Source organism: Nomascus leucogenys, chromosome 1a (genome assembly GCF_006542625.1).
Source record: "Nomascus leucogenys isolate Asia chromosome 1a, Asia_NLE_v1, whole genome shotgun sequence".
NCBI lineage: Eukaryota > Metazoa > Chordata > Mammalia > Primates > Hylobatidae > Nomascus > Nomascus leucogenys.
The window spans coordinates 21,907,868-21,922,449 of NC_044381.1; the positions used below are offsets into that span (position 1 = coordinate 21,907,868).

The 14,582-nt window shown below is 39.7% G+C and overlaps 2 protein-coding genes and 1 pseudogene across 2 annotated transcripts; all 3 read right to left on the minus strand.

Moving 5' to 3' along the window:
* Positions 1-1,321: 1,321 nt before the first annotated feature.
* LOC100597620 (interferon alpha-4) lies at positions 1,322-2,423 on the minus strand. Its single transcript, XM_003260371.4, has one exon. The coding sequence runs from the start codon at positions 2,285-2,287 to the stop codon at positions 1,718-1,720; it is 570 nt and encodes a 189-aa protein (XP_003260419.2). The 5' UTR covers positions 2,288-2,423; the 3' UTR covers positions 1,322-1,717.
* Positions 2,424-4,995: 2,572 nt separating this feature from the next.
* LOC100588808 lies at positions 4,996-12,743 on the minus strand (annotated as a pseudogene).
* A 397-nt stretch (positions 12,744-13,140) lies between these two features.
* LOC100597288 (interferon alpha-14) lies at positions 13,141-14,131 on the minus strand. Its single transcript, XM_003260370.4, has one exon. The coding sequence runs from the start codon at positions 14,066-14,068 to the stop codon at positions 13,499-13,501; it is 570 nt and encodes a 189-aa protein (XP_003260418.1). The 5' UTR covers positions 14,069-14,131; the 3' UTR covers positions 13,141-13,498.
* Between the last annotated feature and the right edge of the window lie 451 nt (positions 14,132-14,582).

Here is a 14,582-nt window from a genome sequence, read left to right on the forward strand (position 1 = left end):
CCTATGTCCTGAATGCTATTGCCTATGTTTTCTTCTAGGGTTTTTATGGTTTTGGGTTTTACATTTAAGTCTTTAATCCATCTTGAGTTAATTTTTGTATAAGGTGTAAGGAAGGGGTCCAGTTTCAATTTTCTGCATATGGCTATGCAGTTTTCCCAGCACCATTTATTAAACAGGGAATCCTTTCCCCGTTCCTAAAGTATTGAGAAAGAGATTCTGTTTTCCAGTTTCTGATTTTATTTTATGAAAGAAATGTGTCAGTTTTTACTGACATGTAACAGAGTATTAATCAAAATAATGATCAATTCCTATTGTAAATAATTTTATATTTTATGCTTAAAATATATAAGATATTAATTGTATTAATGTGATTTACCAATGCATCACATTTATGAAATTTATTCAGTGACATATATTTTGAAAAAGGAAACACTATGCTGATAAAAGATAATCCACATTTTTTGGGGGTCCAACCTTATTACTTGCCACCATTGCAAAGGCAGATTTCTCACAATTTTCTGTATGTGTTATCTTGATTTTTCTTTTCTGATTCACTCTTCTACCTAGCCCAGTATGGCTTCTGCTGATTAATTCTATTAATCCAGCTCTCAGTAAGTTCTGCACTGCCATCTATTTTCTTGCTATAGTGCTCAGTTTTAATTCACATTTTCCATAAGTCTATTGATTCTTTTTCTAAGCACATTTATTTTCTAAGTACACTTTTATCATCATTCCCTCTCGTCCTTCTAAGGTTAAGGTATTCCACCTCTGTTTTGCTTGTGTCTCTTCTGTTCCCCCACTTTAATAGTGGAAGTTCCTCAGAATCCAGATTAAGTCTTTTTTTCCCTCTCCACTTGCTCCCCACATGACAGCCTCCATTTTTGGCCTTTCCATTGCCAGTTATGAACTTTCAGATACCGTATTCCTTGGAAACTGCAAACTCATATATCTGACTTGCAATGTACATTTTCAATTACATGTTGAAATTCAGTTTATAGAGAATATCTCTGCTTTTATTTCCAGACATGTCTTAATCTATGTTCTGCTAAGAGGAATTCATTGTTTTTTTTTAATTCCTCACATTATAGCAGTTAGCATAACTGATATTAATTCAGCATTATCATTGTTTTTAGAAACCTTTCCTGACAAAAATCAAAGACACAAGAGAACAAGAACTATATTTTTTATGTTCACGTTTATATCCTGAAGGCAACACATAACCTGGTATAGAAAAATATATTTTTCTATAACTTGAATAAAATTATGATAGGTAACTTAATTAAATCATCTATTTTTAAGTCAGGTTATACAGTCAGGCTTGGCATTTAATCTTAAAAAATAAACACAAATTTTGTATAGTAAAAATTTAATGAAAAAGGAAGTTAGTATATTGGCTAAATATGAAGAACATATATTGTTACATTAACCACAATGTAAAGGTACACATGATATTACATAAAAAATAATTTAAAACTTAAAAATAGTTAAATAAATAAATATTTAAATAAATAGATGAATAGAGACATCAGAATGGTCATCTGTAAAGGACTAATGCCTGCACAGGTAAACATGATGCTTCTTTACACTCCTGAAAACATTTGAAAATTTTGATTCAACTCGTGCTGGTTATAGAAGTGAGTCTTTGAAATGGAAGAACTCATGAAAGTGTGAGATGATGTATTAGTCAATGAGGATCATTTCTGTGTTGAACCAGTTTTCAATCCTTCTTCCTTAATCCTTTTTGCAAGTTTGTTGAAAAAGAGAAGGATCTCATGATTTCTGCTCTGACAACCTCCCAGGCACAAGGGCTGTATTTCTTCTCTGTGAGATAAAGAGTGATTCTTTGGAAGTATTTCCTCACAGCCAGGATGGAGTCCTCATTCAGCAGGGGTGTCTCTTCCACCCCAACCTCCTGTATCACACAGGCTTCCAGGTCATTTAATTGCTGGTAAAGTTCAGTGGAAAATTTTTCTAGGAGGCTCTGTTCCCAAGCAGCAGATGAGTCCTTTGTGCTGAAGAGGTTGAAGGTCTGCTGGATCATCTCATGGAGGACAGAGATGGCTTGAGCCTTCTGGAACTGGTTATCATCAAACTCCTCCTGGGGGAATCCAAAGTCATGTCTGTCCTTCAGGCAGGAGAAAGGAGAGATTCTTCTCATTTGTGCCAGGAGTATCAAGGCCCTCCTATTACCCAGGCTGTGGGTCTGAGGCAGATCACAGCCCAGAGAGCAGATGGAGTTGTAGCTGAGCACCACCACGGCCATCAGTAAAGAAAAGGACAGGGCCATTGGGATGTTGCAAATATTGCTAGGCTACTTGAGGTGGGTAACCTTGAACCTTGGCCTCTAGGTTTTCTGAAGACTTTGCTCTGTGCATAGGTCTTAAATAGTGAACTTACTAATTTCCATTTTCTAAATGCCCTAGTTTTACTTTCTGTCTCTGTTTTTGCTTTCTTTATGCACTCTCTACATGTGTTTAAAAATGTTTTTCATTTTTTTCATCATTGCCTATTTTTCCCCTGCACTCAAAGCCTTTTATGGTATTTTTTTCTAATTGAAATCTTCATGAAATTTTAATAACACAGATTTGGCATATCTATTTATGTATACTGTGTATACCTCTATTTCACAGATAAAAACTATAACGTTTGCTCTTTTTATTCAAAGTAAAGTTAAGAATGACAGAAAAGTTAAACTAAAATCTAAGTTTAAAAGCTATTGACATTTAACTTAATTTGATAAGTATATTTGTGGAATAACTTTTAATGTAATTTGTTCATGTAAGTTTTGTATCAAAGTACATATGCAAAATAAAAATCTATATATACACATTAATAATATGAATATAATTACATACCTAATCATTCAAAACTCCTAAAAATGTGAATCAATAATTAAAAAAAATTTTCTCTTATTGTATGAAGCTTTGAATTTTGCTTTATATGAGAAAATAATTTGTAAACTTCACTAGATGCAGTATTCATCCAGATATTGCCAACACTTTTTCTTTTCAGCACTTGACATAATATAGATGTGTTGAATAACTGTAGTAGAAATAAATCATATAAGCTATTTGCATTTAATTCTCAAAGTCTACAAAACATCCTGAAGAACTGAGGATCAAATATAAGTAATAACCATAAGATAGTCAATGGCAGCCCAAATATATGCAGGTTAAAGCCACATATTGTGATAAGACTTTAAGATCCAGCAAAAAATAGACATAAAGTCCTCCAATCACCATCATCTATTCGCCATAGGTTTGTAACACTTATCTTGCAAATATTTTGTTTATCTTCATGAACTCAATACCAGTGCATCTCATATCATACACAAGAAAACCCAATGAGAAAGATGTATATTAAGCAGTGAAATTTTGTTGGATAGAGTTGTTGGAGAGTCACAAACTATTGTAATATGTCAGATTTATTTACACTAGGAGAACTAATTTTTGTACTCTTATAAGAAGTATCATTCCAATAAACATATGTGACTTAGAAAATACTATCAATTACATCATTTTTGGCATTTTTCATTGAAGTTCATATTCCCTAAAGGTTTTCAGAAGTTCCTATCCAAGTCAATTCTTATGAAATAAAAAAGACCATCTTTGTTCTAAATTCATAAATATTGAATATTATTATGCAAAGAATTAACTTTCAGAATGGTCCTGAGCTCTGGCTCTACCTTTTTTTTTGCATAAGAAGTTTTTTTTTTTTCATAAATAGGCCTTATAGGTACTGAATCCTTAAATGGAATGAGGTCTGCTTTAGCAAATCAGCTACTTAGTAAGTGGAGTTTTTACTAGTTTCTCATTTTTTATTCCACTGGAAAGTGTTCAAGAATGAAGCTATTTTGCTTCCTCATGGCCATATTTGCTGGGATTATGATAGATAATGACAGAATTTTCCATCCAGCTTTTACTGAGAGTCAATAATGCCCACTTAGTTTACTGCTAAAACCAGTGGGATTCTAGTTTTTTAAAGTGCATGTAGCTCTGGGGATTCAAGTTGCAAGAGCAGCATAATGTCATCCTTTGCCTAGCACTATATTAACTGTTTATGACTTCATCTCTAATCTGTCCTCTACTTTGTTGTAATAGAAAATAACTAGCCTGGTGTCAAATACAGAGTCACATATCTAAATTGAAACTCTCCAATTCACACAGTTTATAGGAATCAGACAATTTACCATTCCCAAAAGTAGGGAATAGTAGCCTCTATCCCCCAAATAATCCTACAGCTTTCCTTCCCTGGATCAAACCCCCAGAATGTGTATGTGAACTGTAAATACTTGTGACATCATTTTTCCATCGTTTATAAATTGCAGCTTCAAATCATGTGATAATCTTTAGATGACATTGGTAGAAAATGAGACGGTTTATATAAAGGTAGAAATTATGAAATGGATCAATTTTAGAAAATAACCAAACACACTTTATTATTCATTATTTTAAATGTCTCACTTAAATTCTTTGTATCATTGAACAATTAAAATATTCTACATTGTGAAATGTGCACAGGGGTTTCCATAATAGAGGAGCCTTCATTTCAGAAATGTATATTTTGTACATTGATTTAGTAGTTTATCCAGTCAAAATATTTTTATTGAATTTTGGGCTCATCCTTTGATTAGACCCTGAGAATACAGGGCAATTTTGCCCAAGTTATTATTCTTAGTCTTTGAAACACTGGGGGAGAGAGTATTTTTCCTTTGTTCACTTGAGATTGTATTGGGAATTTTTGCATATTCATTTTTATGTAGTATTTTACTGTGAAAATTTGTTTTTCTATACTTTGATTTCATTCATTTTCACATTCAGGTTAGTGTCAATGAAAGAATACAAATGTAATTTTTAAATGGACTATACAATGGTTCTATGTGGCATTCACAACAGCAAATATATTTATATTTCTCACTTCACTTTTCCTAGAAGGTAAAAGTGGTCTGATTTTTCATCTTAATTTGTGGGAACAAAAAAAAAAACAAATGTATGTCTAAATGTGATAAACATGTAAGAGGAGAAATACCTAATGTAAACGACAAGTTAATGGGTTCAGCAAACCAATATGGCACATGTATACCTATGTAACAAACTTGCACATTGAGCACATTTACCCTAGAACTTAAAGTATAGTAAAAAAAAAAAAATGACCAGAAGGGAACTTAGAAAATATCTTGAGACAGATGAAAATGAAAACACAACATACCAAAACATATGTGATGCAGTGAAAACAGAGTTAAAGGGGAAACTGAAAGTTATAAAAGCTTATATTAAAAAAAGAGGAAAGACCTCAAACCAATGAACTAACTTTACAAGTTAAGGAACTAGAAAAAGAAGAAATAAGCACATAGCTAGGAAGTGGAAGAAAACAAGAAAGACTAAAGCAGACCCCAGGTCTTCATCCTTACTTCTCAGTCCTTGCAAGTTTGTTGATGAAGAGAAGGATTTCATGATTCCACTCTGACAACCTCCCAAGCACAGTCACTGTATTTCTTCTCTTTCAGGTAGATTCTCTAGATTCCCATGGATTCCCAGGAAGTCCCTCCTCAAGGCCAGTGTAGGGCCCCAATCACCCCCACAGATTCTTCCTCTCCTGTTGCCTGCCCTAAGCAAGACTCCAGGCGTTCTAGCTGCGGATGAAGTCCAGTGTGGAGCTGGTCCAGGAGGGTCATGTTCCAGGCAGCAGAGGAGCGCTCTGTGGGGAAGAGGCTGAAGATCTGCTGAAACATCTCATAGAGGACAGACACAGGCTGGGCCTTCTGCAAATGGCTGCCATCCACATCTCCAGGGGGAACCTGAAGTCTCTTCTGTCCTTGAGACACAAGAAAGTGGAGATTCTCCACATTTGGCCCAGAAGTGCCAAGGTGTTCCTGCTAAGTAGGCCATGGTTCTGAGGCAGGTCACAATTCAGAGATCCAACACGGCCACAAATGCAAAGCACCAGGGACACTGGTAGAAGAAGCAGGAGGACTACTGGGAAACGAGGGTACTGGTGGCCTAGCTGAGCTGGGGTCTGGATGAATCTTGGATTCCAGGTTCTCTAAAGGCATTCTTATTATGCATGGCTTATAGTTGGAAACAAATAGTTTTCAGGGTTGGCCAAGATGGCCACTTACAAGCTGCTCGTGTGTGCCACTCTCATGCAGAGAAATGGAAGGGGCAAGTAAATACAGCACCTTCAACTGAAACATCCAGGTACACACACTGGGACTCAAGAAAACAACTTGACCCATGGAGAACAGAGCAAAGCAAGGCAGGACGACTGCCCACCCAGGAGTGACACAGAGCCAGGGGAGCCTCTCCTGCCCAGGGAAGTGGTGAGTAAGTGAGCAGCCCTGGGGTCCCATGCTTCTCCCACAGATCTTTGCAATCTTCAGGTCAGGAGATCTCCTAGTGAACCCACTCTACCAGGGCCTTCAGTCTGATCACGCAGGGCTACGTAGGGTTTCAGCAGAGCAGCCGCTCAGGCGTGCATGGGTATCCTGGAGCCTTAGATACCCAGGCCTCCCCACAAAAGAAGCTATAACTCCAGCCAAGCAGGAGGCCAGACCCCTGTACATACCCGTAGGAAAGGGGTTCCATCCAGGGGGCTGGGCAGTGACAAGTGGCAGGCCCACCTTCCATGGCCTGTCTTAGGGTAAGACCCACTGGCAGCCTCATACCTCCCTGACATGGAGCTCCCAGCGGCAGGGTGTGGGCTGCCATCTTTGCTGTTTCACAGCCTTAGCTATTGGAGCCTTTGGGTTCTAGGGAGTCCAAGGCTGCTAGGGATTGGAGCAGCCACCCAGCACAGCCCAGCAGCTCTACAGAGAAGCAGTCAGATTGCTTATTCACGTGGATCCCAAATCCTGTTTCTTTTCACTGGGTGGAATCTCCCCACTGGGGTCTCCAGTCACCTCCACTACTATTTTCTGGTGGACAGCAGTTTCGAATGTCCCTGGGATGGCGCTCCCAAAGGGAAGGGTAGGTTGCCATTGTTGCTGTTTAGCAGCCTTAGCCATTCTTGCAAATGCCATTCTTTTGTGCTGGCGGTCGTAGCAGACCCTCAGCACAGCGCAGCTGCTCTACCAAAAAGTGGCCAGACTGTTTTTTCACCTGAGTCCCTGATGCTGTTTCGCCTCAGTGGGCGGGATATCCCCACCGGGGTCTCCCACCACCTCCTACATGTACATTGCAGGAGGCAACAGGTTGTACCTCCCTGGAACAGAGCTCCCAGAGGGAGGGGCAGGCCCCCATCTTCACTGTTTCATAGGCTTCACTGTTGATACCTTCAGGTACTGAAAAACGTGAGGTGACTTTGGTCTGGATTGGACCCCCAGCATATTGCAGCAGCCCTATGGAAAAGTGGCCAGACTGTGTGTTATGTGGGTCCGTGATCCCCTCTCTCCTCACTGGGTGGGTTTGCCAGGCCTGGGTCTGCAGCCACCAACTGGGGCTATTGAGCCAATGGCAGCTCTGCAACTCCCTGGAACAGAGCTCCCAGTGAGAAGGGTGGGTTGCCATCTTTGCTGTCTCACAGCTCTTGCCCTTGCTGTCTCCAGTCTCTGCAGACTCTGTAGGGAACAGCGGCTGGTCCAGATCCCCAACACAGAGCAACTACCTCACAGAAGAGTGGACAGACTGTTCTCTATACAGTTCCTGGTTGTCACCTCTCTGCAGTAGGCAGAGCCACCTGACCAGAGACTCCAGCTCAGGCACTCTTACCCCGCCTCATCACCTCAATCAGGCAGTCCAGCATTTCTCCAAGGAAGGAATGCCACAGTCAACCCACAACCCATCCACCACTACTGCTGCAGTGGGACAGCCCCAGCAGCCCTCTGGCTGGGGAAGGAACAAAGGGCCTAGTCACTACAATGGCACCACCAGCACACCATAGCCACCATACGAAGAGGAGTCCAGCCCCTCTTCCCTGGGAATCCCCATCCCTGTTCTTCAGGAGACAGGGCCCCCAGCCCATGACTGTAAAACTGTCACCCTACCCATGGCTGAGCATATCCACTGGTAGTTGCCTGGAGTTTCCCTAGGGAGAGGCTCCCGGAGCCATCCTACCTCTGCCACTGCCACAGCAGCAGTTTTATCCCTGCTGCCTTGGGTCTGGGGAAGAAACAAAGAGTCTGAAGCTCTTTGTTTACAAGCTTACAGCATGCCACAGTCACCTGAACTTCCAGCATGCTGCAGTTACCATATGGTGAGGAGAACAGTCTCTCCTCCTGGTAAGATTGCCACCTCCTGTTTCCCAAAAAGTGAAGCCCCAAACTTATACCAGCAGTGCAGCCACCCCACCCCTCTGACTAAACACTCCCATTAACATGGCTTCACATTTCTTGGAGGTGGAGACCCCAGGGGCAGAGAAAGCCTGTCTACCACTGGCTCTGCAGTGGTACTACCCCAGCTACCTTGGAACTAATGAAGGAGCAGAGACCCCAAGTGCCTTATCCATACCTCCAACAAGCTGCAGTCAACCCAAGAGAGCAGGCCAGTCTGTCTCCCATTGGTCAACCACCCACCCGTCACATCACCAGGCAGGGAACCCCTGGCTTGGGCCCACAGCACAGACACCCCCATCCCACGCTAATTGCACTGAGTGATTGCTCACCTGCATCTCTGGGGTGGAGCCCCCCGGAAGCAAATGAAAGACCCTCAGTTACAACTACTACTAGGGTCCCTTCCTTTGATGCCTCCAAGTTGGGTAGAAAACATTAACCCTGAGATCACCCCAGAGCTGTTGTGGGCAGCCTGGGAGTGCCAAGATACAAGCTACAGTCAGCACTCAAGTGGGAGAGGAGCCCACACTTTCATAGCATTGAGACAGAGCACGGCTGCAACCGTGAGGAAATGTAGGGGAGCCATATGACTGAGCAAGAGCCTGACAACTGACCACTGCACCTAAGAGTCACTTACTACGTCATGCCCAGAGCTTCAACACTAAAAAATCTCACTAACATACCCTCATTAAGCCAAAGACAAGTCAGCTGCAAATAAAGACCCTGCACAAAGCTGCAGCCCTGTGAACACATCCAGAAAATAAGTCTATTTATTGATCGAACTCAAGCTACACTCCTATAGGCAGAGATAAGAAAGAACGAATGCAAGAACTACAGGAACTCAAATGGACAGAGCATCTTATGTCCTCCAAATAATCACGCTAGTTCTCCAACAAGGGTTCTTAACCAAAATGAGTTAGCTAAAATGACAGAAACATAATCCAGAATATGGATAGAAAGGCATTTCATTGAGATTCAGGAAAACGGTAAAACCTAAACCAAGGAAACTAAGAATCACAATCAAAGGATAGAGGAGCTGACAGACAAAATAGCCAGCATGAAAAAGAACCTAATGGACCTAGTAGATGTACACACTACAAGAATTTCACAATGCAAGCACAAGTATTAACAGCAGAATAGACCAAGCTGAGGAAAGAATCTCAGGACTTGAAGACTGGCTCTCTGAAATAAGACAGTCAGACCAAAATAAAGAAAAAAGAATGAAGAGCAATGAACAAAACCTCCAAGAAATAGAGGACTTTGTAAAGAAGCCAAATCTAGGAATCACTTGCATCCTTCAAAGAGACAGGGAGAAAACAACTTGGAAAACACATTGCAGGATATTGTCTATGAAAACCTCCACAATCTTCATAGAGAGACCACAAGTGAAATTCCCTTGAAGTTCTACACCCAGATTGGCCGGCTGTTCTAATTCCTAGTCTAGCACAATCCATAGAGGAAGGGATAAGTTAGGAAGCCCTGGGGAGGCTGGGCAGGCTGGAGGAAAGGGACACATTCGGACCCTTTCTCTTTCCCCATAGCTGTCCATTGCCCCAAGAGCACATGTCATGCCTGAAGCTGGGAGTATTTTCTCTAAGATACAAAAGTTAAGGAAATGGGCTAATTCCAGTACCGTGCTAGTTCTTTCTTGGGAAGAGCCTCTTTTTAGCTATGAAGATAAATCTCCTGCCAGGAGGCCTACTTCTGCATTAACAGCCTGCTCTCCACAGGCTTGGCTGCTGTGTTGGTGCCCTTTGACCACGAGGGGGCTCTCTTTCCCTGTAAATGTTGTAATAGTCTCAAAGTAAGAGAACCTGCCTTTTATTTCCTTTTTTGCTAAGCTACTGTTATGTCATTGTAACAATGACATTCTGTGTTTTACAGAAATATTCATCATAAGAAAAGAAAAAGAGTACTTTATAAAAGAGCTTCTGAAAAGCCTAGAACTTTCAGTGAACTTCTGCTTTAATTTGTGATTTTGTACTCTTAAGGGGAAAGTGATGGGTAAAACCCACAAGAGAACTGAAAACAGCTGTATGAAGAGGCAGTGCAGGCTAATGATGAGTGAAGAAGAGAGCACAGTGCGCGTTTCTAGAGGAAGAGGAAGGAAACTAATGTGATATGGGAGTGAAAAACGGGATACAGAAAAGCAGGGAGGAAAGGGGAAAGTGTGTTAGCTCTCAGAACCAGCAAAGATGTATATTTTACTTAAGTTTAGGAGACTAACTTCATATGGGAGTGTACTCTGGGATTATGAGAGCCAGGAAACAAATGTGCCAGGTGCCAGAATCAGTTAACCATCAACACGTGTATTCTGCACTTCAATCTAGATGCTGCTCCTCTGTCAGGTATTTATACAAACCACCATTTCCTGAATTTGAAATGAGGTGAGACAATTTTTCAGCCTCTCTAGAATTCATGATAGAATTCTGTTTTTTTAGGCTGCCTGAAAAATATATATGCAGCCAGAATGGAATTTCAATACAAGTTATTGTTATTTATACTGGATGTGTAAATTTTGTACTGGGATTTCCTTAATAATTATTAATCTCCTTTTTTCCTCAATTATACACAATCATCTCCTGCTCTCTGAATTTCCTTGGTTCATGTTGTATTTTCAGCTGATTTTGACCAACTTTCTCTTTCTTTCTTTCTCTTTCCTTCCTTCCTTCCTTCCTTCCTTCCTTCCTTCCTTCCTTCTTTTTGATTTTGCTTTACGTTCCAGAACACATGTGCAGACGTGCAGATTTGTTACATAGGTATACGTGTGCCATGGTGGTTTGCTTCACCTATCAACTCATCACCTAGATTTTAAGCACAATTTTTTAAAAGCCGGTCTATCATTGATGGGCATTTGGGTTGGTTTTGTGTCTTTGCTATTGTAAATAGTGCTACAATAAACATACATGTGCATGTATTTTCATAATAGAATGACTTACATTCCTTTGGGTGTATACTCAGGAATGGGATTGCTGGGTCAAATAGTATTTCTGGTTCTAGATCCTTGATGAATCGCCACACTGTCTTCCACGATGGTTGAACTAATTTACATTCCCACCAACAGTGTAAAAGCTTTCCTATTTTTCCACTGCTTCACCAGCATCTGTTGTTTCCTGACTTTTTAATAATCGCCATTCTGAGGGGTATGAGATGGTATCTCATTGGGGTTTTGATTTGCATTTCTCTAATGATCAGTAATGTTGAGCTTTTTTCATGTTTATTGGCCACATAAATGTCTGCTTTTGAGAAATGTCTGTTCGTGTTTTGCCCACTTTTTGATGGTTCTTTTTTTTTTGTAAATTTGTTTAAGTTCTTTGTACATTCTGGATATTAGACTTCTGTCACTTGGGTAGACTGCAAAAATTTTCTCCTGTTCTGTAGGTTGCCTCTTCACTCTGATGATTGATAGTTTCTTTTGCTGTACAGAAGCTCTTTAATTAGAAGCCATTTGTCAATTTTAGCTTTAGATGCAGTTGCTTTTGGCAATTTCATCATAAAATCTTTGCCCATGCCTATGTCCTGAATACTATTGCCTATGTTTTCTTCTAGGGTTTTTATGGTTTTGGGTTTTACATTTAAGTCTTATGTCCATCTTGAGTTAATTTTTGTATAAGATGTAAGGAAGGGGTCCAGTTTCAGTTTTCTGCATATGGCTATCCAGTTTTCCCAGCACCATTTATTAAATAGGGAATCCTTTCCCCATTCCTAAAGTATTAAGAAAGAGATTCTCTTTTCCAGCTTCCGATTTTATTTTATGAAAGAAATGTGTCAGTTTTTACTGACATTTAACAGAGTATTAATCAAAATAATGATCAATTACTATTGTAAATAATTTTATATTTTATGCTTTAAATATATAAAATATTAAATGTATTAATATGATTTACCAATGCATCACATTTAAGAAATTTATTCAGTGACATATATTTTGAAAAAGGAAACACTATGCAGATAAAAGACAATCCACATTTTTTGGGGGTCCAGCTTATTACTTCCCTCCATTGCAAAGGCAGATCTTTCACAATTTTCTGTGTGTGTTATCTTGATTTTTCTTTTCTCATTGATTCTTCTACCTACCCCAATATGGCTTCTGCTGATTAATTCTATCAATCCAGCTCTCAGTAAGCTCTGCATTGCCATCTATTTTCTTGTTGCAGTGCTCAGTTTTAATTCACATTTTCCATAAGTCTACTGATTCTTTTTCTAAGCACATTTATTTTCTAAATACACTTTTATCATCATTCCCTCTTCTCCTTCTAATGTTAAGGTATTCCACCTCTGTTTCCTTTGTGTCTCATCTGTTCCCACACTTTAATGGTGGAAGGTCCTCAGAATCCAGTTGAAGTCTTTTTTTCCCTCTCCACTTGCTCCCCACATGAAAGCCTTCATTTTTGGCCTTTCCATTGCCAGTTCTGAACTTCCAGATATCATATTCCTTGGAAACTGCCAACTCATATATCTGACTTGCAATGTACATTTCCAATTACATGTTTGAAAGTCAGTTTACAGAGTATATCTCTGCTTTTATTTCCAGACATGTCTCAATCTACCTTGTGCTAAGAAGAATTCATTGCTTTTTTACTTCGTTACCATACAGCAGTTTGCATAACTGATATTAATTCAGCATTATTATTGTTTTTAGATTTCTTTCTGGACAAAAATCAAAGATACAAGAGAACAGGAGCTGTATTTTTTATGTTCATGTCTACATCCTGAAGGCAACATATAACCAGGTACAGAAAATGTATTTTTCTATAATTTGAATAAAATTATGATGGGTAACTTAACTAAATTATCTATTTTGAAATCAGGTTGTACAGTCAGGCTTGACATTTTATCTTAAAAAATAAACAAACAAGAAATTTTCTATAGTAAAAATTTAATGAAAAAGGAAATTAACATATTGGCTAAATATGAAGAACATATATTGTTACATTAACCACAATGTAAAGGTACATATGATATTACATAAAAATAATTTAAATCATAAAAATAGTTAAATAAATAAATATTTAAATAAATAGATGAACAGAGACATCAGCATGGTCATCCGTAAAGGACTAGTTCCTGCACAGGTAAACACGATGCTTCTTTACACTCCTGAAAACATTTGAAAATTTTGATTCAACTTGTGGTGGTTACAGGAGAAGTGAGTCTTTGAAATGGAAGAACTCAGGAAAGTGTGAGATGATGTATTACTCAATGAGGATCATTTCCATGTTGAACCAGTTTTCAATCCTTCCGCCTTAATCTTTTTTGCAATTTTGTTGAAAAGGAGAGGGATCTCATGATTTCTGCTCTGACAACCTCCCAGGCACAAGGGCTGTATTTCTTTTCTGTGAGATAAAGAGTGATTCTTTGGAAGTATTTCCTCACAGCCAGGATGGAGTCCTCATTCATCAGGGGAGTCTCTTCCACCTCAACCTCCTGTATCACACAGGCTTCCAGGTCATTTAATTGCTGGTAAAGTTCAGTGGAAAATTTTTCTAGGAGGCTCTGTTCCCAAGCAGCAGATGAGTCCTTTGTGCTGAAGAGGTTGAAGGTCTGCTGGATCATCTCGTGGAGGGCAGAGATGGCTTGAGCCTTCTGGAACTTGTTGCCATCAAACTCCTCCTGGGGAAATTCAAAGTCATGTCTGTCCTTCAGGCAGGAGAAAGGAGAGATTCTTCTCATTTGTGCCATGAGCGTCAAAGTCCTCCTGTTATTCAAGCTGTGGGTTTGAGATAGATCACAGCCCAGAGAGCAGCTTGACTTACAGCTGAGCACCACCAGGGCCATCATTAAAGCAAAGGGCAATGCCATTGGGAATCCTGAAGATGCTGCTGGGCTGGTTGATGAGGGTAACCGTGAACCTTGGGCTGTAGGTTTTCTGAAGACCTTGCTCTGTGCATAGGTTTTAAATAAGGAACATACTAGCTTCCATTTTCTGAACATCTTCATGTTTCTTTCTACTTCTGTTTTGGCTTTCCTTTATGTCCTGTTTACATGGGTGTAGAGCAGTTTCTCAACCACTTTTATTTTCAGTATTACCTCATCTTTCCCTGCCCCATAGGCTTTTTAGAGATTTCTTTCTAATTCAAAGTCCCATTAAATTTTAACAACACCGACATACCATATATTTGTTGATGTACTGTACGTGTCTATTTATAAGGAGTGTAAAGCTTAATCTTTTTATTCAACATAGTGTTAAGAATGACCAAATCGGCTGGGCCCGGTGGCTCACACTTGTAATTCCAGCACTTTGGGAGGCCAAGGCAGGTGGATCATGAGGTCAGGAGTTCAAGACCAGCCTTGCCAACATGGTGAAACCCCGTCT

Coding starts and splice junctions, on each gene's coding strand:
- LOC100597288 (XM_003260370.4), bottom strand. CDS start 14,068: ATGGCATTGCCCTTTGCTTTAATGATGGCCCTGGTGGTGCTCAGCTGT.
- LOC100597620 (XM_003260371.4), bottom strand. CDS start 2,287: ATGGCCCTGTCCTTTTCTTTACTGATGGCCGTGGTGGTGCTCAGCTAC.